General features: G+C 49.6%; 3 protein-coding genes across 9 annotated transcripts in view; 2 read left to right on the top strand and 1 right to left on the bottom strand.

The window, feature by feature from the left end:
• UHRF1BP1 (UHRF1 binding protein 1) overlaps window positions 1-12,925 on the top strand; it is a 33,358-nt gene extending 20,433 nt beyond the window's left edge. The window contains exons 10-21 of one of the 2 annotated variants that reach the window (XM_037410161.1): window positions 481-645; window positions 1,122-1,264; window positions 2,034-2,175; window positions 2,709-2,902; window positions 3,655-5,195; window positions 5,420-5,616; window positions 6,178-6,329; window positions 6,437-6,584; window positions 7,622-7,893; window positions 8,757-8,865; window positions 9,461-9,576; window positions 10,944-12,925. In XM_037410161.1, the coding sequence (XP_037266058.1) occupies window positions 481-645; window positions 1,122-1,264; window positions 2,034-2,175; window positions 2,709-2,902; window positions 3,655-5,195; window positions 5,420-5,616; window positions 6,178-6,329; window positions 6,437-6,584; window positions 7,622-7,893; window positions 8,757-8,865; window positions 9,461-9,576; window positions 10,944-11,069 (3,305 nt within the window). In that variant the 3' untranslated portion in view covers window positions 11,070-12,925. The remainder of the gene's footprint in view (window positions 1-480; window positions 646-1,121; window positions 1,265-2,033; window positions 2,176-2,708; window positions 2,903-3,654; window positions 5,196-5,419; window positions 5,617-6,177; window positions 6,330-6,436; window positions 6,585-7,621; window positions 7,894-8,756; window positions 8,866-9,460; window positions 9,577-10,943) is intronic. The other variant, XM_037410162.1, reaches the window with a different exon arrangement.
• A 1,547-nt stretch (window positions 12,926-14,472) lies between these two features.
• On the bottom strand, window positions 14,473-18,333 carry TAF11 (TATA-box binding protein associated factor 11). The gene is made up of 5 exons (XM_037410163.1): window positions 18,103-18,333; window positions 17,814-17,953; window positions 17,425-17,512; window positions 16,925-17,021; window positions 14,473-15,766 (listed from the first exon to the last, which is right to left on the bottom strand). Exons 1-5 carry the CDS (start codon window positions 18,292-18,294, stop codon window positions 15,636-15,638), a joined length of 648 nt encoding a protein of 215 aa, XP_037266060.1. The 5' UTR covers window positions 18,295-18,333; the 3' UTR covers window positions 14,473-15,635.
• A 2,818-nt stretch (window positions 18,334-21,151) lies between these two features.
• The window catches only part of ANKS1A (ankyrin repeat and sterile alpha motif domain containing 1A), a 113,917-nt gene continuing 112,770 nt past the window's right edge, over window positions 21,152-22,298 (top strand). For all 6 annotated transcript variants that reach the window (XM_037410118.1, XM_037410116.1, XM_037410115.1 and 3 more), the window contains exon 1: window positions 21,152-21,398. In XM_037410118.1, the coding sequence (XP_037266015.1) occupies window positions 21,193-21,398 (206 nt within the window). In that variant the 5' untranslated portion in view covers window positions 21,152-21,192. The remainder of the gene's footprint in view (window positions 21,399-22,298) is intronic.

Genomic DNA, 22,298 nt, shown 5'->3' with positions numbered 1-22,298 from the left:
AAAGGGTTTGGGACTTAAAGGCTCACGGGCAGGGTTAATCTGACTTACCTGTTGGCAGATGACTGACAAGGTGCTGGCAGAGCAGAGTACAAAGACAGGAATAAGTTGCTGTCTGTTGTAAGGACATAAAGTCGAAACTCTGGATTTCTTTTCAGTTGCTTAAGCTCTAGATCTGGTTCTTACGTGTGCCTAATCAATTTGGAAGCGTTATAGGATGTAACCCAGGAGAAAATCTGCTTGTGGTTAACGGAAGAATTCTTCCCAACCCTTGAATTTGGAACGCTTGCTGGTAGGACCAGCTCTGTTGTGTGAAAGCCTGCACTTGTCTCACAAGCACTTAGTACGCTGCATATTGCACGCTCCAGATCTGATATCAATAAAGAGGAATGCTGTGCAGGTTTGCATACATATGAAGGGCACAGGAAGGTTGTGTGTATCCAGGAACTCATTTTTAAAACCAGGATTTTTGCTTTCGTGCAGGAGATCCCTGCAAGCATTGGGTGAGGTACAGTGAAGCAATGGAAACACGGGGACAGTGGGCAAAGAAGTTGGTCAGTGAATTTCAAAGCAAGATTGAGAAGCTTTATGAAGAAATGGACCCTGCATTTGCCAAGACTCCACTTTCCCCCTTCAAAAGGAAACCAGGTAATGGTATTTGAGAAAACTCGCTGCGTAAGGCAGGAGATGGTAACAATTTTGCTCCATTTAGCAATACCTCTAGTTACCTTTCCCTGGTTTAGCAGGCTGATTTGTTGTTGCAGAAATCCATAGCGCACTAAAAATCCTAACTGTAATGGTAAAGGAAAGTGGCTATCGTACTGTAATAACATTGCAGCAAGAATGGACAGATGGCAGTGGTCACTTTCCTAACTTATTTACTGAGTTTCTCCCTAAGTGGGGTAAATGAAATGCTGAAAGCCTCTTGCTACAGAGCAGACTTGCCTTTCACAGTGTTCTTCCTTCAAAAGACCTAATTTTTTTTCCTGCCTAGCTGTGTCCATCTGTTTCTAATATTTGGGCTGTTAATTCTGCTCTGCAACATATGTGTTGGTATTGATGGTGAAGTTTGCTGCAACGTAGATTAGTAAAACCCTGCTGGTTCTGCTTTTCCATCCCCACAGATACTACATTGAGTCCACATAAAAGTCCCTTAGAGAAAGGCCGTGTACCTCCCACAAGTTTGCCACGACTCCGGCACCCTCCCTGGAACAGACTTCGATCCAGCTGTGTGGTAGTTCGAGTAGATGACTTGGATGTTCACCAGGTAGGGATTTGAGCAGTGTCTGGAGATGTTAATGTCATTTTTAAAAAATGAACTTAATCTGATACAATTCAAATAAATCATGCAAATCCTATGTCATCCAAGACAATCAAAACTCTGCACAGAGAGCCCAAATGCCATTATTGTTTTGCATGTAAAACTTTTAAACCAAGTATGAACTGCTGATCGTTTTCATGTTCAGAGGAAACTGCGTGCCTAACCACAGAGTTTCTGCACACTCTGTCTGTTCACATCTAAACTTTCATCAAGCATTGGGCAGGCCCAGGGTAAAACATTTCATGCATTTGAGAAGACAGTGAGCTTAGGGGTTTTTGACAGAGGAGGAGTAAGTCCTACCTCATGCTTTCTGACCCAGGACAGATAGCATCGCTAGACTGGATCAGGCCCTATATCCATATGCCCTATAACCATTGCAAGAGCATAAGCAGCACCAGATACTGTCATGGACTTACCAACATGCTGTTGGTGTTGAAGAAAGCTACAATAGATTTCAGTTCTGTTTATTCACATCACCTAGTTCTGATTGTCATGGCTCTTACTAGCAGTGACAGGAGACATAAAAAGCTGAATTCCCTCAAAGGAGAGGAGTTGGCAATATCAGCAGGTAGAAAACAGTTTTATTTTTACTTGAAAGCAAAGTATGTTTGATGTGTAAATGAGATGGATTTAATACAGGAGACTGCAGGGTTACTGGGACACTTTGTTTTGCCAAATCTGAATTCTGCACGACTGTGTACTGTTGTGTTTCCAGGTTTCTACAGCTGGTCAGCAAAGTAAGAAACCCTCCACCTTGCTTTCATGTAGTAGAAAAGTCTTCAAACTTCCTGATCAGGTCTCTGCAATCCATATTGAATTCACAGAGTATTACTTCCCAGACAATCAGGACTTTCCAGGTAATACACCAAGGTTAGCACCTTCCTTCATAAGTTTCTTAAAGAATCGGTCAACTCTTAATTCTTTAGGTGTGTTAACCCTGTTACATATTTCCTGGATGTCCATTTTTGTCTAGTTTTCTGATGTTTCCCTTTCCAGTAGTTTCTTGGTTTGTTGTCTGTTGGTTTTTTTGTCTGTGGGGAAAGTGGGATAGAGTTTGCCTGGTGCAAAATATGGAGGCAAAGTTGTGCTGGCAAAATAACGTATCCAGGAACGTATTGAAGGAGTTACTGTCTGCCCAGCACTTACTGACTAGCAGTGGAGTAGGACTTTAGGCTGCTTTGGGTGCTCTGCAGCTGGCTTGATGCAAGCCTGGAACCCCTCCTTTCTCTGGTACGCCACAGTTTCTCCCTTTCATCCAGAGATCTGTCCTCCAGTGGGTGTTGAAGCCCTCTGCATTGGTATTGTCAGCGCAGGTTATACACTGAGCTGCAGACCATCTGAAGTACCTTTTCTGTTATTATTCATCTGTCTTGATTCTGTTTCATTCTAGTTCCATGCCCAAACCTGTATGTACAGCTGAATGGCCTGATGCTTACCCTGGATACAGCAAGCGTGCTCTGGATAAACCTCTTCTGTCTGGATCTTTATCGCAGTTTGGAGCAGTTCAAAGCCATCTACAAGCTGGAGGACTCAGGCAAGCGTGATGAGCATGTTGATGTTCGACTGGATGGCTTTCGGCTGAAGGTACCTTTCATTTCTTTCCTTTCCCAGTCTTCAGTGTTCTCTCCCTCCCTTTTGTGGAAGGAACATGAGACCAGGAAATAGCTGGAGTCCAGAATGAGAAAATGAGAATGAGAAAAATACAAACTCTGCCTACCCTTAACTTTCTTCTGTCTACCACTTGTGTTAGTTTTGATTGGATCTGTGGGCAGTAAAACAGGTGCTTGAGTTCTAGTCCAGAATAGGCAGGCAAGTCTGTATTTATGAAGATAATTTTGAGGAGAAATTGATGGTTCAAGTAGTCAAAAGTTGTTTTCTGGTCTTTGGAAACAACTTTGAGTCTCATATCATTCCCAGTGGGCCTACGTCTGCTGTGTTGACGCCCTGTGGCGTGTGTCAGTGACTACCCTTGTTAGCACTTTTGTGAGGGGGCTTAAAGGCCTGAATGTGTAGTAAGTCCTTGCAGAGAAAGATCGAAGCGAAAGTTGTAAGTTGAGCTGCTACATAAGGCCATGGATGGTAAAAGAACCTAAAATAAAATTCAGTTTAAATTCCCTCGCATCTGATTCCTCTTCCCTGATTTGTAAATTTCATTTAATTTTTCAGTTAGGGAGAAATGGAGAGTGTAGTCCAGCTCTTGGGATTTTAGTAGAGACCAAGGCATCTCAATTGTTTATATATCCCACACCTGACCTCCCGTATGAACGGCCAGGATAAGCCTCTTGTTAATTTCCCTTCTAACTGCTTTATTTGTAATGTTTTTCTCTTCTGTGTAGCTTAACATCCCTGTGGAGAAGAAAGTCACTGACCATCAAGATCGCCCACAGACACTCTGCATTTGCACGTCAGAGATGACAGCCACCAACACCCGCCACGCTCCCTTCTGCAGCTGTCAGGACCTCCAGAGCCTCTTCCGTAAATTTGCCAGTTCAGAATTCTTCCACTCCAGCTACACTAAGTTCCCAAGGTCTCAGGATAACTTCAGCCTCCTCCACACCCTTTTCTTGCGCCATGCGTATGAGGTGGATGATAGGCCTCGGAAGCAGCCGGGCTTTCCCCAGCTACTACATAAAACCTCTGCCTCTGAAGATCTGTGGTCTATGAATTTCACTGAGCTTTCCCTGGACTTTGAGGGGGCTGAAAGCTCAAAGGGCAGAGCCCTTAGCTTTATTGACCCTTTTCCCCTTTCCATTTGGGCCTGCCTTCCCAAGAGATGGGGACAAGCGCAGATATCTAAACGACAGGAGTTGGCCACCTCTGAGTTGAAAATCAAGCCTTCTGCCAGCTTTAGCAATCACTCCAAGAATGAGAGCCTTTCCAGAGAACATGGGGTTTGCCAAAGATCAAAGACTGACCAGGATCTGAAGAACATTTACAAGGTCCCAGAGACAATGGATGTCTTGGGAGAATCTGACCATGAAACTGATGATGGAGTAGATACTAAAGAGCTGGAAGCTTCTGCTGATATCCATGTGCTTATGTCCTCATCTGTTCACGTCAAAGTTCGGCTCAACCACTACCAATACTTGGTGCTGCTCAGAATGAAAGAAGTTCTGCAAACGCTACAGGAGCAGTTGGCCCAAGATACCCAGGAAGTGACTGGGTCTCCTTTAGATCCCATGTCCGCGTGTGTAGGAGTTACGTTCCATAGTGCCGAAGTGGCCCTGCTCATGAACCCTGCACCAGGGTCTGTCTTGGAACCCAGATCCCTCAACTCGGACACAACAAGCCTGATTGATTCTGAGCTCTCACCTTCAGACAGCAAGGAGGGGCTGGCAGCTGAAGAGAAGGAGCTGCAATCAGAGACCGGTTTAGAGAAGGGAGCGTGCAGTGCCTCAGAGGTCCCAGAGGACAGCGGGATTGAAAATACAGGTACCAGCGTACCACTGGAGAGATTCCCAAGGTCTGCAAGTGGTGGAGCTCTGAGTACAGCTCCACCTGATAAGAGTGTAGAGGAGAAAGGTTTGATAGAAGAAGCACATGAAGCTGTGGAAGCCCTGGTTGCAGAAAGACCAGCAGAGGCCAGCAGCCACCCTCAGAGCCCTCCTGCTCTCCCTTCTAGCCCAACCTCAGACACGCAGCCCGTGGGGAGAGGAAACATCGCTCTCAATGGCCAGGCAGAACTCATCCCTTTGAAGAACATAGAGGTGGAGTTGTCTAGTGCACTGCACATCACAAAGGATGCCACAAAGGAAGCGCTGCATGTGACTATGGACCTCACCAAAGAAGCCATGTCTATAACAAAAGATGCTCTGAGCCTGAGCCGGGAGAAGATGACCTCCACCATGCAGAAGATGCTCTCTCTCCCCCCAGCCAAGTGAGTGGACCATCCTCCTGTGCTTCCCTGGGCTGCAGGGAGGAAGCGTAGGTCGACTGTTCCCTTTCTTTCCATATCATTCAGATTAGAGATAGATCTCCATCTCATGGGGCTGGTCTAAGTACACCAAGGTCTGACTTGCAAGTGTTCAGAGTCCAGCCCGATATCTGTACAATCTGGAGGCTAAGCTGTGTGCCTTTATCACTGGTTTTGTTTTTTGGTAGGGATTCTGTGCCCAAAGTAGAAGAGGGAGCAGTGACTCCAAGCGGGGGTAGCAGCAGCCGAATGCGTTTCTTCTCCATGAAGAGGACAGCATCCCAGCATTCCTTCGACACTACGTCTGTGGACGGGAGCGGCCCTGAGGATGGGCTCTCTGTGGACAGCGATGGCAGCGATGGCTTTGTGATGCTCACAGACTCTGGTAACGAGCGCTTGGCTTTCTCCTCTCTCCCACTCTTATTTGATGTAGCTTTTCTGCTATGGGCAACTGAGTCACACTGTGTTTGTACAGAATTCACTTGTGTCACTCCTTCTTTTTGAAGGTCATGAGTAGTTCACCCACTATGGCACGCTCTGCTTTTATAGATGTCTTTTTTTTTTTTTTTTTTTTTTTTTTTTTTTGAGATGGGGGATATAAATGAGGGGGGGAGAGTGACCCCTGCACATAACAGTGGTGTTTGAAGGCATTTGGCCGTACTAGAGCAAGGGCTGTAAATGTGTGCAGGTGGGTGGATGCTACACAGCATTTAGGAAGGGTTTAGTAAAGGATGTTTGGAAATGGGATACACTGAGCATTTCAGTGGATGTCTTTCACTTCAGCTCTGTGTTGCTTCAATTCATCTGAGGAGCTGGAGAGAGTTCCCTAGAGAACGGTACGAGCTGACAGGCCATGAGATTCAGGCAGATGCTGAGATCTTAATTTCTTAGAACCAGGAAAAGAAACAGACTTGAGTTGTTGTTGTTGGTTTTACTTCCATTTCAGAACCCAGCCTGGACCCTCTTCCCTCAGGGCACCTTCCTCAGGTCCACAATCACACAGGCAGTAGAACAAGTCTGATGGCAGAGGACGAGGGTGGAGCATCTCCTGAAATAAACAGCTCGACTTCACAGAGTGAAGACCCCAGCCTTCAGCTGGTCAGTCCTCTTCCTTTTCACTGTAATATTGTCTCTGAGGGAATCTGGAAGCGAACCGCGCGGTGGTGTTTATTTTAATAACGTGAGCTTGTCGCTTGCTGTTTCAGGTGTCCGTCCTCGTGTTGAAGATGAATGAGGTGAACTGTGGAATAGAGGCACGAGGTGATGATTTATCTCTTGCTTTACAAGTAATGAACGTGGTTCCAGAGCAACTGAACAACGTTGGAATGTGGCAGTATCTGCGGGGCTATCTGGGTAAGACGCTGCCTCTTGGAGTCTGCTGCTTTTATAGCTGCACTTTTATAACTCATTTTTATACTGGCCACCCTCGGAGAATATTTTAACTGGTGCTTCAGTGTTAACGTTTATTTAGTGTACTTAGGACTAAAAATGACTTGCGTGTGAGGGAATGTGAATGCTCAAGAATCTGTCAGTGGTTCAGATTTGGTATTTGAAAGATGTTTCCAAAGTGCCTACACAGCCAAGCTGTGTGGTGCCTAGTAATCGTTGACTGGGATTTTCTTAATTGCTGCTAGGAAATTAATTAAAAGAGTGAATAAAGCTATCTAGGGAAACCCTGAAGTTTTTCTGACCCTGAGAATAATGCTTCTGGGCTAGGGTACTTCCCCAGAGCTAAATTCGAATTAAAAAAAACCCTACCAAAACTCCAACTAAAAAACCTCCCAACAATCCAACTCTCTAAAAAATGAAACCAAAAGCAACAACAACCCAAAACTTCCAAGTGAAAGCTTGAGCAGCGCTCGGACTGTTGGTCCTTCCCTTTCGCAGCAATGCCTATGGCCACGGGGGGGCAAAGTGGAACACAGGCTCGGGTGGTGCTGAGGGCACTGGAAAGACTGAGCAGCTCTGGAGAGAGTGGAGTGACGAGTGAGTTTGGTCAACCCGTCTATATGCAAAACGAAGGGTAGTTTTAAAGGGTGCTGAGACGGTGAGAGGGAGGGATGCGTCTGGGGGCTTAAATGGTCCAGTTCCTGGCGTTAGTTCCTGCGATGTGGACTCTTAGGCATTTGAAATTGGGATTCGTAGGATCATAGAATCGTTTAGGCTGGAGAAGACCTTTAAGATCATCAAGTCCAACTGTTAACCCAGCACTGCCAAGTCCACCTCTAAACCATGTCCCCAAGTGCCACATCTACACATCTTTTAAACACATTTCTGTCATTGTGAACTCCATTCTGCATCTGGAAAGTAAAAGGCTTTTCAAGATAGCCATTTTGAGTTTGTATCTTCTTACTGATGCCATCTTCTGCAATGAGATCTTTCTGCTGTAGCTCTAGGAGATCCAGGTATAGAGAAGCCTTCGGTCCCTGAAGCGAGTAAGACCCAGCCAGAGGTGTGCTTACGTGTTGAAGTAGGACCTAGTGCGGCTGTGCACTCACCGCTGGCTGTTCAGAATGGCTTCCTTCATATGCTGGTCCACAGTTACACAGCAGAGCTCTTCATGTCCTTCCTTACCAACCTTGGCCCCTTTCTTGAGGATGAAATAATTCCAGAGGTGATCCCCATGGAGCTAGAAGTTGTGGATGCCAAAATCACATTGAAGGTGAGTGTATGGGGAAGCAGAGATTCCTCCTGGTGTGGTAGCCTGGGCAGAGCTCATTCTGCTTGGGAAGGGATGCTGTAGGATTGTTATTGGCCCCTGTAGGGGTCCTGTTTTCCTGATACTGTTTTATTTTGCTTCTAAAAACTGCCTTAGGGATGAATGAGCAACACAATGAAATTGAGTGATCGAATTGTGGAGAAATGGGAGCCTGACATTCGGATTCTCTCTTCAGCTTTGTTGGTGACCTGTTTTGCAGACTCAAGGGAAAGAATTAAATACCTTTTCCTCCAAGCGCTTATGTGAAATGGGAAATATTTGACCTTTTCTGTAAACTTTTAGAGAATTACAGATGAAAAATATTACATAAGAGATGGTTGGTATTTAGGAGGGGGGCACTGACAGAAGGACTTGATTAAACCTTTTTGAAAGCAACGCTTTGGCTTCTCTGACAAGCAGGATCCAGTATCGCTGCATAGCGGCATGAAAAACTCCAGGCTCAGGGATATTGCCCCTTTTTTTTCCACTAAGGAATATTGTCTAGGGGTTTGAATCAGGAATTTGTAGGATAACAACTGTGAAAGCAGCCTTCAGGGAGATGGTCGTAGGCCTCTCCTCAGCCTTTATTATGGATATGACAGAACTTGGGTTTGATCTGCAGGAGGGCTTTCTACACAGATGAAGACTCACATGCAGCCTTGTATATAAAGCCAGGCTTTTCCATATGGTGGGTGACCTTGGTGAGCTCTGGCAGTGCTGCCAATCGGTAACGCTACTCTTGTGAAGGCTGGGGGCAAGGGGAATCCTTTGCAGAGTTGCCAGAGCTGTCACAGCAGTTAATCTTCTCCGCTTTTGTTTTTTTCCAGGATGACAGCCCCCGGGTATACCCAACATCCCCCGGCCCTGTTCCTATCACCTTGGCAGTAGATCACGTCATTGTGAAGCGCAAAGATGATGGGGTGTTCTATGTAACAGGTCAGCAACATCTGGAAAACTTGTTTTATTCTCCCCTGGCACCCCTCGGGCTGTGCTGGAGGTGGAGTGCTCTGCTGTGCCTGGTGCTGCAGGAGACTGAAACTGAAATGTGATGGTTGCTGCTGGGAAGGATGGGCTCTGGTGTGTGAGCGGTCACTGCTTCTGTTCTCTGCAGTCACTGCTGCCACAATGGGCAAATAATCGTCTGTCTTCAGTGCAAGCACCCAGGTTCTTTGGCTGCTCGGCTGGGTTAATCTCTAGATGCATGCATTCCTGCCTCTCTCATTCTTGCTGCTTTTGTTGTTTTGTTTGGATGGCAAATTTGATACCTCAGGCAGAGCAGGTTAATACCTAAAACGATGAACTGGCAGCCTGAATTCATGCCTGATGTTTCCTTGAGCTCACACAGTCAGGACAGATTACTGCTGCTTCCCTGGCTTTAGTTTCTCCATTTTAAAATGGCAATGAGATTCCCCCCTGCCTTGTTTAAAAAAAGAAAAAAAAAAGTAATAAAAAAGAAAAAAAGATTCTTTTTGTCCTGAGAACCCTGTTGTATAAACGTCCACACCTGAATGTTTTCTGTGCTACTTTCCAGCTCCACAAGGGGAAGGCTCACTGAAACAGGAAAAACCTGTGTCAGTTCTTCAGGAGCAGAAGGCCCCAGCCGAGTGTGTCTTGGCAGCCCCAGCAGCAGGAACACGTGGACTGCAGGTGAGTCACCACTGCCTGTTGCTGTCTGGACAACTTAGAGAGCTGGCAGTAGGCTGGAAAATTAAATCTTTTGTCTTTATGTGTTTGCAGTTACTGGTAGGTGTGGGGTGTTGCAGATAGGGAGTGCACACAAAAGCAGCCTGTACCTTCTTTTACAGTCATTCAGAGAGGTAAGGGTACCTTGCCCAACAAAAAGCCTCTTGTTCCCTTTCAGAAATCTGGAAAGTTTTCTTATTGGCTCTTATCTTCCCACTGTGTCCAGTTCCTTCTTGGAAAAACAAGAATTGGGAGGTTCCCACAAAGAGAGAGATATTTTGTCAGAGTAAGTCTTAGAGCCAGGGAGTCTCAGTTGCTTAAGTTTCTGCTGTTCAGTTTGAACTTTCTTTCCATTTTGATCCGTATACCTGGAATTCAGATGACTGGTTTATTTTTAAATATGAAGCGTTCTCTAATTATACTGCCTGTTTGATGCCAGGTCTGCTTGGTAAATTGATCACTTGCTATGGAAAGATACATATGAAGGGAGCAATGTGGCTGACTGGATACAGGACTGGACTGGGACTTTGGATTCTGTTCATTAGTTGGTGACACATCATTTCTCATCTTTCTCTTTTCCATTTAGTGCAGAGGCTTTCACTTCTTCCCGTTCAAACAGTACCCTGACCAGAACTGGAGCACATAAGCAGCACAGTAGCTTAGCTTCAGTTTATTTTCTGATGTTATTGAACTTAACTGGAGTAAGTGCAGAGGCTAAATTCTTGGGTAAAAGTATTTATGAGAGTCCAAGAGAAAAACTGTCCTGTGCCATGAAGCTAGAGGGGGATCTCACTGGCAGTGTTAGAGGACAGAATGGACTTTGTTCCTAGAGACAAGAAATAGGAATGCCAAGCATCTGCTTGCTCCCGCTATCATCTTAATTTTAACAAAGAGGTGTATCAGGACCCCTTGTAAAAGAAGAACGCAGCTCAGGGCCCATTTTTTTTCTTTTTTTCCTGCTTTCTTTGTATAGTTGTCTTCAGCCAGAATCAGCTAGCTGTGTTGCAGGAAAAAGCCTTGCCCACTGTGAGTCTTGCTCCTATGCCTAGAAACACGAAAGGAAGTCTTGGGTGGAAGTAGTTGTAAGAGAGCCATCGCTGGCTCTAATGACGGGTACGGAAGTCAGCAGACACCCGTTGGCAAGTATTTCTGCAACTGAAACTGGGTCACGTTGTCAGTGAGCTTTGTGTGGTTGTGTCACATAGCGTAATTCACCTCCACAGCTCCTGCTTTGGTTTTCCTCTTTGAGCAGATTGGTGCGGTAAGGTCTGCCCTGCTGCTTACCTTTGGAAACTCCTGGTTTGTTTTTTTTCTCTGTTTGTTTCTTGCAGTTAAAGGAAGTGCTGGAGTTGCAAAAGGAGCTTCAGACCATGAAAATAGCCCTTGCAGAAGCCAACATGGACAAGGCTCGCCTTCTGCAGGAAATTAGGAAATACAATCCCCTCTTCCAGCTTTGACAGCGAAGGCGCAGGCTGCAGCTGCTCAGGAGTGGAGACCACCACCAGCACTAAGGCGGCTAGTTTGATTATAGCGCTGCTAAACGGGTCAACCTCCTGGAGACTCCAAGAATGGAAACCAGCTGCGATGGTGAAATGACTTGAAAGAGGGAGAAAGGAAGGCAGGCCTGACTGGGCAACAGGGAGGAAGTTACCTGTTTGCAGCCACTTTCCTCTGTCCTGGCAGTGTGGTGCTGCCTCTGTCGCTGAACCAGGGCAGTGGTCAGCCTACAGACAAAAGCTCAGAAGTTGGGCAGGCACCCCATGTCACTTCGGCCGTGGGTGGTAGCGACAGCGTGCTTTCAGCCTTCGCCTTTCACGGTAACATCTAGATATGGTCCCTGTTGGGGTTTCTACTTCTTTCAGCTTTCCTCATTGTGTTGCTGCTTAGTCGTGCATGCCAAAGAGCACAGGAGTGTAGTTACCTCACCGCATCAGGAGGGACAGAGGGTGGGTTTGGCAGAAAACATTGCTCAGAGCTCTGAGGTGAAAGCACGCGTGGTATCACGTGAACAACAAACAGGAGGTTGGTGGGTGTGGGAGGTGCAGAAGGGATTTCCCCCTGTGGAGTGAGGGGGCTACAGCTCACTATTCCCTCAAGAACAGGGTCAGGGTAGTAAAGAAATTTCTTCAGACTTCTTTTTCCACCAGTCATTTGTTGTGTCAAGACAGAATCAGTAGTATATTAGACTTTTCTAATTCTTTCTTAATCTCGCAAAGTTTGGCTTTATTGATGCAGAAACACAAAGGAATTCACTTATTTCATTACAAAGCGCTGCTTAAATTTTCTTTTCATTTTACTGCCAGAGCACAGGGGTGAAGGAAGTCTGTTGTCACAGAGCGAGGTGACCTATGCATTTTCTTTGGGGATGTATGCTGTCCTGAAACTATTGTATGCCAGACTTTCACCAGCAGAAAGAGGGAGAGCAGCACGGGCTGCACAAGGAAATAGCTGCCTGCGTTCCTCCACGGTTGTGTATTTTTATTAGCACTGAGCTCTTGGCTGGTCTTAAACGTCTTTTTTAACAGGGATGTTGGTACGTGGGTCAGAAGGGTGCTGACCAGGCCTGCCTGGGTGGAGGCTGAGGGCACCAACTGCTCACTGTGGGGTGAAGATGAAACAGTAGCTGCTTGGGTTGAGCACGGCTTGTATCTTTGCCTTTTCTGGAGCTGCTTCCCTGAAGGGGAAGAAGTCTCTGTGGTCAGTGACTGACTTAATTTATAAAGAAATAGCTTCTACAGGTGTGGAGGGGAAAAAAAGGACAACCCCAGTAGAAGTAGTAGTAAACACTAATTGTAAACAGTAAAAAAGGAAATGTCATTTATGAACTGCAAGAATCAAATCCACTCTCAAGACCAAGTTGTACGTGGTTTCTTTGCTCTGCTAGTCCAGGCGATACACGGTCGGTGCGCTGAGGAAGGAGGCGGCCGTGAGGGGCAGGTGTGAAGGGAGCAGCAGTGCCAGAGGAGAACTGCTCTGTGTTCTGGTACGGCAGGGTGTGACTTTCAGCCCGCTCTGTGTTACGGATGAGCACCTGTTCCCTCCCCCGTTACACACACCACCCTTACTGTCTGCAGAATTGGATTTTCTCGGATTTCAAACTTTGATTTGGGTTTTCCCAGCTGCGTTTTGTGTTTGCGGAAGTGCACAGTTTCCGATGCACAGGCTTTTACTGCATGTAAACCAGGGAGCAACTACCCCATACCGAGTGCTAGGAAAAGTGACAGACCGTATGCAATTCTCCTTTATTGATCAGATGAAAACTTATCTATAGAGGTTAAGGAGCCCTCGCTGTGATTTTTAGCTGAACACCCCCTCCCCCCCAAAAAACCCCACCACTCCAACTTTATTGTATTTTTCTATTTTTTTTCTGTGTAAACATTAGTCCACTGAAATTAGTTTAGCTAAAGTAATACAAGATTTTAATTCTGCTCACTATGCAAGGGAGCAGCCTCCAATTTACAAGCCATGATGAGCTGAGGCCTGGAAACTACGCAAAAGCAAGCAAATAACTTGGGAATTAAGTGTGTTTTTCCTACTGTGCTCTTATATACTTACCCCTTTGCCCAGCTCTGGAGCTGCTGAACGCTTTGCCCTTAATGGGCGCTCCTGAGATGATTTGAATCCTTTAGGGGACACAGGGACATACTTAGAGCACTAGGCTAGATGTAGAGGCACCGCTGGCTGTGGTTTGCAGAGAGCCAAGAGTGAATTCCTTGCGGTCGTTAGCTTTCACTTTGAAAAAAGAGGATATGTAAGAGAGGTACAGTGATTAAACCAACTGTCACTCTTAAGCTCATCATCTTAATTCTGAGTTTGACTCCATTAGACTGAAGGTGGCTTTGAGTAACGTTTGCTGGAATTAGTAAAGTGTACACTAGGTTTGAAGAGACACCCCTGAGGCTATACTGCCAGAGTCCGGTATTTCTGCCAAGATCTGACTGACCAGTGCCTACAGCCAGATACGACAGCGGCAGCGAGCGCCTGACCTTCCTTCTAGAGCCTCTGGAAGCAGGCAGCCGCAAATTAATTAAAAGGAGGGGTACTTGCCTTTGGCAGAAGCGCAGGAGCTGAGCTGTGGGAGGCTTTGTTGTGACTTAGCCTGGGCTAGCTCGGCTGTTTGGACGCTGTGACTTCTGCCAGTGGCTTTCCTTCCTCCCCATCATTCCTCCTCATTCCTGTAAGGCAACCTGACTGTTTTCTCTGGAGCGCGTTCTCTGACCCATCCCCTGCTCAACACAGCCTTTGACAGCCTAGATTTGTGGTGCTGCCTGTGATGGAAAACTTACTAGAGTAGCCTGTTGGGCCTGTTCTCAAAAGGAAAATGCACTTTTAACTTTTTAAGCGTCAGTGGGCATTTTCTTCATCAATACTGCCTCGTGCATAGAGGAATTCAGACGTAAAAGCAGGGGTTCTGAAAGGCAAGGGATCTTCCGCAGTGAGTAACTCTTGCTACGAGCAGCTCAGAGTGAGGAGGAGAGGTAACAAAGCGTCAGTGTATCTAGACCTTCCCTGAACAAAGCTATACACCAACAGCTCACTGTAAGTACCACTGCGAGCTCCACAAAGCCCCCACGAGCAGAAGCTGTGATTTCTTTAGTGAAATCTTTGTGCTGCTGTGCTTGCTTCCTCTTCCTGTGTGAAGCAAGAAATATAAGAATGCTTGCCTTAAGTGGAATGCAATGGTATTCTTACTTTTTATTCACTAGTTGCTTGAAAATGGGAGGTTTATTTCCTTATCTTTCAAATTTTCATAATTCTTTAAGTAAGTGTCCAGTTTCAGCTCAAGCCAGCTTGGGAAATGAGTAGGGTGCAAAGGGTTTTCCCAGATGTGGTGCCTGCTTGCACTGTCACACTTCCCACCACTCCCTCCCACGTGTGCAGACCTGGGGCGGAGTTGCTTACAGCAAACCTCTTGTTCCAGCAACTTAAAACCAGATGACTTAAGAACTGAAGCACTTCCACAGTTTTAAGTACCCGTGCAAAGTACTGTAAAACAATAAAAAAAAAAGTCCTTTCTACAAGGTGTATGTGTGGGAGGACACAATCTCCCATAGCTCTGCTGATGACTATTAGTAAAGTTTACTTTCTAAGAGCCTTTTGTTTAAGGACTCTTTCTACTTTATTATGAGAGCCGACTCAGTCCTGTGTGTAACTACAATCTGGTTACCTGAGGAAGAGCACGTGGCCTCAGCATCGTTGACATTTCATTAGCAGCAGTGTGCTCCCAGGGGACTACTGTATGTACAGGTGGGTAACGTGCAAGTCTGACCTTGAATTTGAGTTTTAGGCAGTATTGGAACTTTGTTGCAGTATATTTCCACTCATGCATTTATTGGTTCTATGAACCATGGAAAGAAAATAAACTTGTTAACCTCCTTACAGGCTCAAGCTTTCTTTTTTTCCTCTCCCTTCACTTTCCCAATTGTACTGTTTTCGAGACAGCTCCATAAAACTGGCTTTGGGAAGAAGAGCCAAGTGATGACGCCAGGAGCAGCAGCTTTCAGCAAGTGTTCCCTTGCTTATGCTAATGGCACAATATGTGCCCAAGGCAAAGCGAAGTTTCAGGAACAAGTCAGGCTCGGTTGAGACAGATCATCCTGTTGTGCTCCCCCTACTTGGAATCACACAAACACCATTACACAATCAGGAGTTCCCAGCAGGACCAAGAGTGCAATAACAAGTGTAATAAAAAAAAAACCAAAACCACACTTCTGTACATAGACACCACTACATGTCTGCCTGTGGAAAGTATGATCCTGGGGGGAGGAAATACATTGAAGACAAATGTTCCTGTTCATACTCTGTTGAAGCAGAAGAGACCACAGCTCCCGGCCAGCCTGCTGCCACACAACACGTGGATCATAAGCCAGAATTCAGCAGTGACAGCAGGAAACCTCCTGGCAGTCGCTCCAGTCTATACGCAGTGCTCCTGAAGGAGCTGCAGCCTGGCAGCTCTGCTGTAACTCCTGTGAGGTTCCCAAGAGGAAGCTTGTTGTAACTTCTGCCTTCTCTTGGGACGTGCTTCAGTGGAAGATGATCTTTTTGTATTTGGAATTGGGGATCTGTCCTCGTGACTTGAGCCTCCTGACCGCCTCTCGCATGTGTTTGGGCTGCAGAGGTGGCAGCTCCCCCCACTTCTCGCACACATCCAGCGCTAGAACAACACAACCCAAAGTTCACATGAGCAGGACAGCGGAGCTGGGCCTGTCTCCTACTGTTTAAGCTTTAAAATTAAAGGGAAGAGGTAACTTAGTATTTACAGTTCACACTTTAATACACAACGAAACTGCTTTTCTTTCCCATCAGTGCAGCAAGTGGGAACCAGATGATCTTTAAGGTTCCTTGCAACCCAAACCATGCTGCGATCATTCTCTTTGAAAGAAAAGTCAGTCCTAGGGCCATCGATATCAGACCAGAACAAAACTTTGTAAACTGCTCTACTGCTATGGAATATGCTGGTTTGAGTCACACAAGAACTTGTGATCTTCAACCTTCTGCTCTAAATGCCCCTCTAGGTTGCGTGGCGTGTTTTGGGGCGGTTGCTACAGCAGTGACAGGAACGTACAACCTATAGGAGACTTACAGGCCAGTTTCTTTTCTGTCATTTACAGTAAGGATCATTCATGCCTCCTGCCAAGGACATGAAGCAATTAACATGAAGCAATTTAATGACAGCAGTGAAGCTGCTCATACAGACTGCCTCAGGCAACACAGCACTGCAGAGCCGGCAGGAGCAAAACTGCCTCACCCCGGTAATGGTGATCTTGGCACATAGGCCATGGTTTGTGTGACAAATCTGTACAAACTGGTCAGCATCAAAGCCTGTAGCACCTCCTCCTCCAGCCCAAGCAGGGACACAGCTGGGTCAGCCTCCCACCCAGTGTCCCCAAAAGATCTCAGCTCATCCCATAAGGGAAGAATCTTACAGGTTAAGAGGCTTAAATAACTCATTTCCCTTGGCTGCATTTTCCACAGCAGTACTAACAAGATCCTTACCAGCCTCCCGCAGCCTGCTTGCAGGCCGACTCACAGAGCATGAACTTCAAAGTGATCCCTCTTAGAGAGGATAAAACGGGAGGTCAGTGGGCACCAACCTCTGCTGGCTAACAGGCAGTGATAGCAACAGGATTAGAGGGGACCACGGGCAACGCCACGCTTCACCCATCTCAGAGCTCTTAACTGTAGCATTCTGCTGCTGCTGGACAGCAAGACCAGGAGCTGCAACATGTCCAGTCTTGTTCCACGTCCTTCTGCTCCGCTGCAATGGATTTACCCTGTATTCTTAACTTTTTTCAAAACGTTTGCCACTTACCTTCCTCCACCACCTCCCCAACAAAGACCTTGGAAATGCCGGACATGGCGATAACGACGTTCTGAGAGACAGAGGTGCCAGTGATGGACTGGATCAGCTAGACAAGTGGAGAAGGACAGCCAGCTGAGCGAGGTACACACAGCACCAGCAAAACATTTTAACTCTTGTTTAGCAGTGTGTGCCTATCAAATATCAACCAACAGCTAACACATAGAACAGCAGAAACTATCTTTAGAATTTGGTCCTATAGCTCTGGGCACATGCTGCCTGTCAAGGTTTTAGCTTACCCTCGTTCAGCTGCAGAACCTGCACCAGCTGTTACTTGTCCCCGCTGCCTCACGGCCCCCCAGACCACCATTATTTACGATAACTGGAGGAGGGCAGGCCACAGGGCCAGCTGGTGTCGCGCAAGGCCCAGCCAAGAGTACAGCCAGGCTCAGCAAGGCTCCTGCTGGCTCTACTCGGCCTCTGCCTGTGGCAAAGCATTATCGAAGTCGTACCCGTTTAATAGCAGCTTTGGGGAAAGCAGACCGGCGGTACATCTCATAACGGTTCAGCTGTTCTTCAGAAAAGGAAGAGACCAGTATTCTGCAGGGGAGAGAATTAATAATTTACACCAAAAATACAGAAGTCTGAAGCTCCCTTTGGGCTGCTGTGACACTCCAGCAAAGCCCTTCTGCCATCCCAAGCCTCCTGCAGGACAAGAGCCGGGAAGAGAAAGGCGGCATGGAGGTTTGCAACACAAAACAGCCGAGCCCATTTGGGATGGGAGGGATCTGGGATGGGGCTACGGACACCATTAACCACGGGCTTATAGACCCATGAAGTGATTATTGTGCAGTTCCCAGCTGCAGCCCGCCGCAGTGCGCAAGGCCCTCCCGGCACTCACTGCATCTTCTGGATCTCGTCCTCGTCCACTTTGTGCTTCTTCTCCTTCCTCTCCTTCAGCTCCAGCTTCACCTTCTTGGCCGCAGACGGCTGCAGGCTGGGGTCCTCCCCGTCCACCACCTCTCCCTCCACGGTCCTCACCTGGGCGAGAGCGCAGCGCTCAGCTCCGAGGCCCCACAGCGCGGCTGGGCCCTGCTACCCCCTCACAGCAGGCCTAGCCGCTACCTCCCCTTTCCTTCGCCTTCCCCCGGCCTCCCTCTTCCCCTCCCCTGCCCGCAGCCCGGCCTCACCTCCCCGTCCGGCGCCTCCACCTTGACCTCAAGCCTGGGGGTCGCCGCCTCGCCCTCGCCTGCTCCCTCCGCCGCCGCCGGCTCCTCGGCGGCCGCCGGCTCATCCCCCTCCGGGGAGGAGACGGCGGGCGGCGGCTCCTGCTCGGCGTCGACCCCCAGCTCCTCCCGCGCCGCCTCGCCGGGGTCCGCCATTGCCGCGCGCAGCCACGGCGCCGCCTGATGACGTAAGGGACGGGCGCCGCCTGATGACGCAAGGGGGCGGGGCGTGTCGCCGGGGCAACGGGCCTGCGGCGGCGGGTGAGGTGGGGGCGGTGCGGGGGACTGGGGGAACTGGGGGGACTGGGGTGGGGGAAGCGGGAGAATGGTGGGCACTGGGGTGGGAAGGGCTGGGTGAACTGGGGCAACTGGGAGAGTGGGGGGAACTGGCGTGGGAAGGGCTGGGGGAATTGATGAGGGAACTGGGGAACTGAGGTGGGGGAACTGGGGTGGGAAGGGCTGGGGGAACTGAGATGAGGGAACTGGGGGAAGCAGGGGAACTGGGGTAAGGGGCACTGGGAGGACTGGGTGCACTGGGGTGGGAAGGTCTAGGGAAACTGACGGGGGAACTGGGAAACAGATGAGAGAACTGGGGAAACTGGGGTGGGGAATTGGGGGAACTGGGATGGGAAGGGCTGGGGGAACTGAGATGAGGGAACTGGGGTGGGGGGCACTGGAGGAACGGGGGGTACTGGGGTGGGAAGGGCTGGGGGAATGGGAGAAACTGGGGTGGGGGAATTGAGGGAACTGGGGGAACTGAGATGAGGGAACTGGGGTGGGAGGCACTGGAGGAACTAGGCACACTGCGGTGGGAAGGGCTAGGGGAACTGGGAGCATTGGGGGAACCAGATGCCCCAGAGCTGGGGGCCACTGGGAGAGCTGGAGTGAGCGGCACTGGGGGCACTGGCGTGGGAAGGGCTGGTGCCAGTGCCGGGGTACAGGAGGGGAGATGTGGGGTGAGCATGGGGTGAGGGGGCCCTGTGGGGAGCCAGGCTGGCGGCTGCAGCAGGGAGGCAGGGGGCTGGGGGCCCCCCAGCTGTGGGAATCTTTTGTGCGGAACTAGAAGAAAAGCTGATGTTAAACATTACCAGTCACGGCAGGGCGGCAGCAGGCGCGCACGGCTCGGTCTCTGGGCCCAGGTGGAAGCCACCAGCAGGCCAGTGCTCTGGAGCTCTCGTGGTGGGTTTCCCACCGGTTTGGTGCCTCGGAAGTGCCTGCCTCTCCCTGTCCTTCAACAGGACCCGCTCTGGCAGCAGGGAGCGAGGCTCAGGCTGGGGCACGGCATGGGGAACCCCGGTACCCACCTCCCTATTCACCCCAGCCCCTCCTCGGCCTCTGCATCCTCACCCTGCTGCTTTGGGGTTTATTTTTTTCTGCTGTAAATGGGGATAACGTTAGCATAGGCTGCGGCATTCATACTGGCATGTAGAGTCGGTGCTAAATATGTGAAATTTCCAGCAGCGCCTTTACGCGCCCTCCCCCTCTGTGCAGTTTGGTGGTCCCGAGCCCCGTGGCACAAAGGTAACGCTGCTTGTGGAGACCCAAACGAATGCTCAGCGGCATGAGGCCGGTGGTGCTTTAGCTGGGTGCTGAGGCTGTGGTCCCCTGTGGGCTCTGGTACAACATGGGATCAGGATGAGCTCCCTCCACGCTCCTCAAGCGCACAGCGCACTGTAACAGGCTTCCCTGAACAGGGGCATCAAAACCCACCAGAGTCAGCCTGTGTAAATGCCCTTCGAGGGAGAGAGCAGCTGCCTGTTAGGGCTGATACCGTTAATATTACGTTCAAATGAACCATCTGGCTGCCTCTCAATTATTTTTAATGCTGGCTTATAATGTTTTACACTGCGTAACTGCTTCGAACCGCTTCACTTCCCGGTGTAGACTGATCTTTAGCGTGCAATGCAAAACACCGCACCTCCCGAAGACTTCCCTGTGGGAAAATAGCTGCAAAATTACCTGTGAATATTCATCCTCCCAACTAACACGCGGAGGAAAAACCCTGGCAGAGATACTCCTCCTTTATATGCGTCCCTCCTTTATATACATTCTCCTTTATATGCATCCCTCCTTTATATACTCTTCTCCTTTATACACATCTCTCCCTTATATACATTCTTCTTGTACAGATCCCTCCTTTATATACATCCCTCTAGCCTTCCTTTATATACGTTTCTCCTTTGTATATGTCTCTCTATCCCTCTTGTATATTCATCTCTCTTTATTATGCATCTCTCCTTTATGTATCTTTTTTTTACATACATCCCTCTATCCCTCCTTTATATGCATCCCTTCCTTATATAAATCCCTCTAGCTGTTATTTATATACATTCCTCTAGCTGTCCTTTATATACATTCCTCTCCTATATACATCTCTCTATCCCTCCTTTATATAGATTCCTCTTTTATGTACGTTCCTCCTTTATATACATTCCTCTATCTGTCCTTTATATATATCTCTCCTTTATATACATCTCTATATACATTCTTGTTTTATGTACATTCTTCCTTTATAAACGTTTCTACTTACCTTCCTCTTTTTGATATACATCTCTCCTTTATAGACATTCCTTTTTAATATACATTCCTCCTTTATATACATTCCCCTATCCCTCCTTTATATACATTCCTCTTTTATGTACATTTCTCCTTTATACGCGTCTCTCCTTTACATACATTCCTCTTCTTTTCATATACATCTCTCCTTTCTATACATTCCTCTTTCGCATACATTCTCCCCTATAGGCACCCCGTGCTGGTGCCGGTCCGTTCCAGGGCACCGGAGACCCGGGAGCCGGGCCCAGACCCGCCCCTCCCCCTGCAGCGCGCCCTGGGGTCCCGCTTGCGCGTTATTCACGCGCTCAGCGAATGAAATTAATTAAACCGAGCCCAGAAATGAGGCGAAGCGCCCACGGCCAGGCTTAAACGGGGGGGCGGGCGTGGCCTCAGCAGACCCCGCCCCTCTGCACCGCCCCTGGCCCCGCCCCGGAAGGGCCGCTCGGGGGGCGGGGCCTGGCGGGAGGCGGCGGCGGGCGGCGGCGGCCGGGCCGGGCCATGGGGAAGGAGCAGGAGCTGCTGGAGGCCGCCCGCACCGGGAACCTGCCCGCCGTGGAGAAGCTGCTGTCGGGGAAGCGCCTCAGCTCCGGCTTCGGCGGCTCCGGGGGGGGCGGCGGAGGCGGCGGCGGCGGCTCCGGGGGGGGCGGCGGTGGCGGAGGCGGCGGGAGCGGCGGTGTGGGGCACCCGCTGTCCAGTCTCCTCAGGTGAGCGCGGCCTGGGGGGCTGAGGGGCTGGGCCGGGGCGGCGGGGCTGAGGGGTAAGGGGGGGGGGCTGGGGGGTGTGTGTGGGGCAGGGGGACAGAGAGGCCGAGGGGTGGGGGGTGGGCAGGGGCTGTTGGAGCCCGGGGGGGTGCTCTGTGGGGGTTCAGGGGTGCGGGGATGGGGTCTGGGGGTACACAGCGCTGGGAGGGCCGGTTTGGGCTGGGGAGGTCAGGGTCGCGGCTTGGGGGGGGCTGGGGGACCTGTAGGGTCATGCAGCAGGAGATGGGGGCTGGGGGTCTGTCCACAGGAGATATGGGCCGTTGGGTTTTTGGGGGGCTGGGGGTGTGTAAGAGATATGGCCCTTTGGGGGTGCATAGGGGGTACAGGTCTTTGGGATGCTGGGGGGGCTGGGGATACATAGGAGGTATGGGCCTTTGGGGTATTGTGGGGGGCTGGGGGTGTATAGGGGTTGAGGCCTTTGGGGTGTTGGGGGGCTGGGTGTACGTAGTGGTATGGGCCTTCGGGGCGTTGTGGGGCAGGGGCGCAGCAGGGAGCTGTGGGGTCACGTTTCTGGGGGTGGAGGAGGCAGGAGGTGTGGGGCAGGGGGGCTGTGGGGGTTTGGGGCTCAGAGGCATGAGCTAGGGGGTTGTGGGACCAGGGACAGCGGGTGTGCGGCGGGGGGGGATGCAGGGTGGTGGGAGAGGGAGGCGGCCGCAGGGGTTTGGATGTGCCCTTGGGGTGGAGGGCAGGGGGACGCTGGGGGTCCCTGGGGCTCGGTGTGGAGGGGGACACGGGTGGGGGCTGCCACGCTGCGAGCTGGGGGGCTGAGGAGGCCGGTCCCCTGGGGGTCCGGGCCGGCGGGGGTGTCGTGGTTTAACCACTAAGCTCCGCACAGCCACTCAC

This window comes from Falco rusticolus, chromosome 17 (genome assembly GCF_015220075.1).
Source record: "Falco rusticolus isolate bFalRus1 chromosome 17, bFalRus1.pri, whole genome shotgun sequence".
Taxonomy (NCBI): domain Eukaryota; kingdom Metazoa; phylum Chordata; class Aves; order Falconiformes; family Falconidae; genus Falco; species Falco rusticolus.
This window is presented reverse-complemented; position numbering and strand designations above follow the sequence as displayed.

Excerpts from the sequence above, each read along its gene's own strand:
- TAF11 (XM_037410163.1), bottom strand. The coding sequence starts at position 18,294 with ATGGCGGACCCCGGCGAGGCGGCGCGGGAGGAGCTGGGGGTCGACGCC. Across the intron at positions 17,954-18,102 it reads TGGAGGCGCCGGACGGGGAG|GTGAGGACCGTGGAGGGAGA; the intron begins GTGAGGCCGGGC and ends GCTCTCGCCCAG. Across the intron at positions 17,513-17,813 it reads GACGAGATCCAGAAGATGCA|AATACTGGTCTCTTCCTTTT; the intron begins GTGAGTGCCGGG and ends TCTCCCCTGCAG.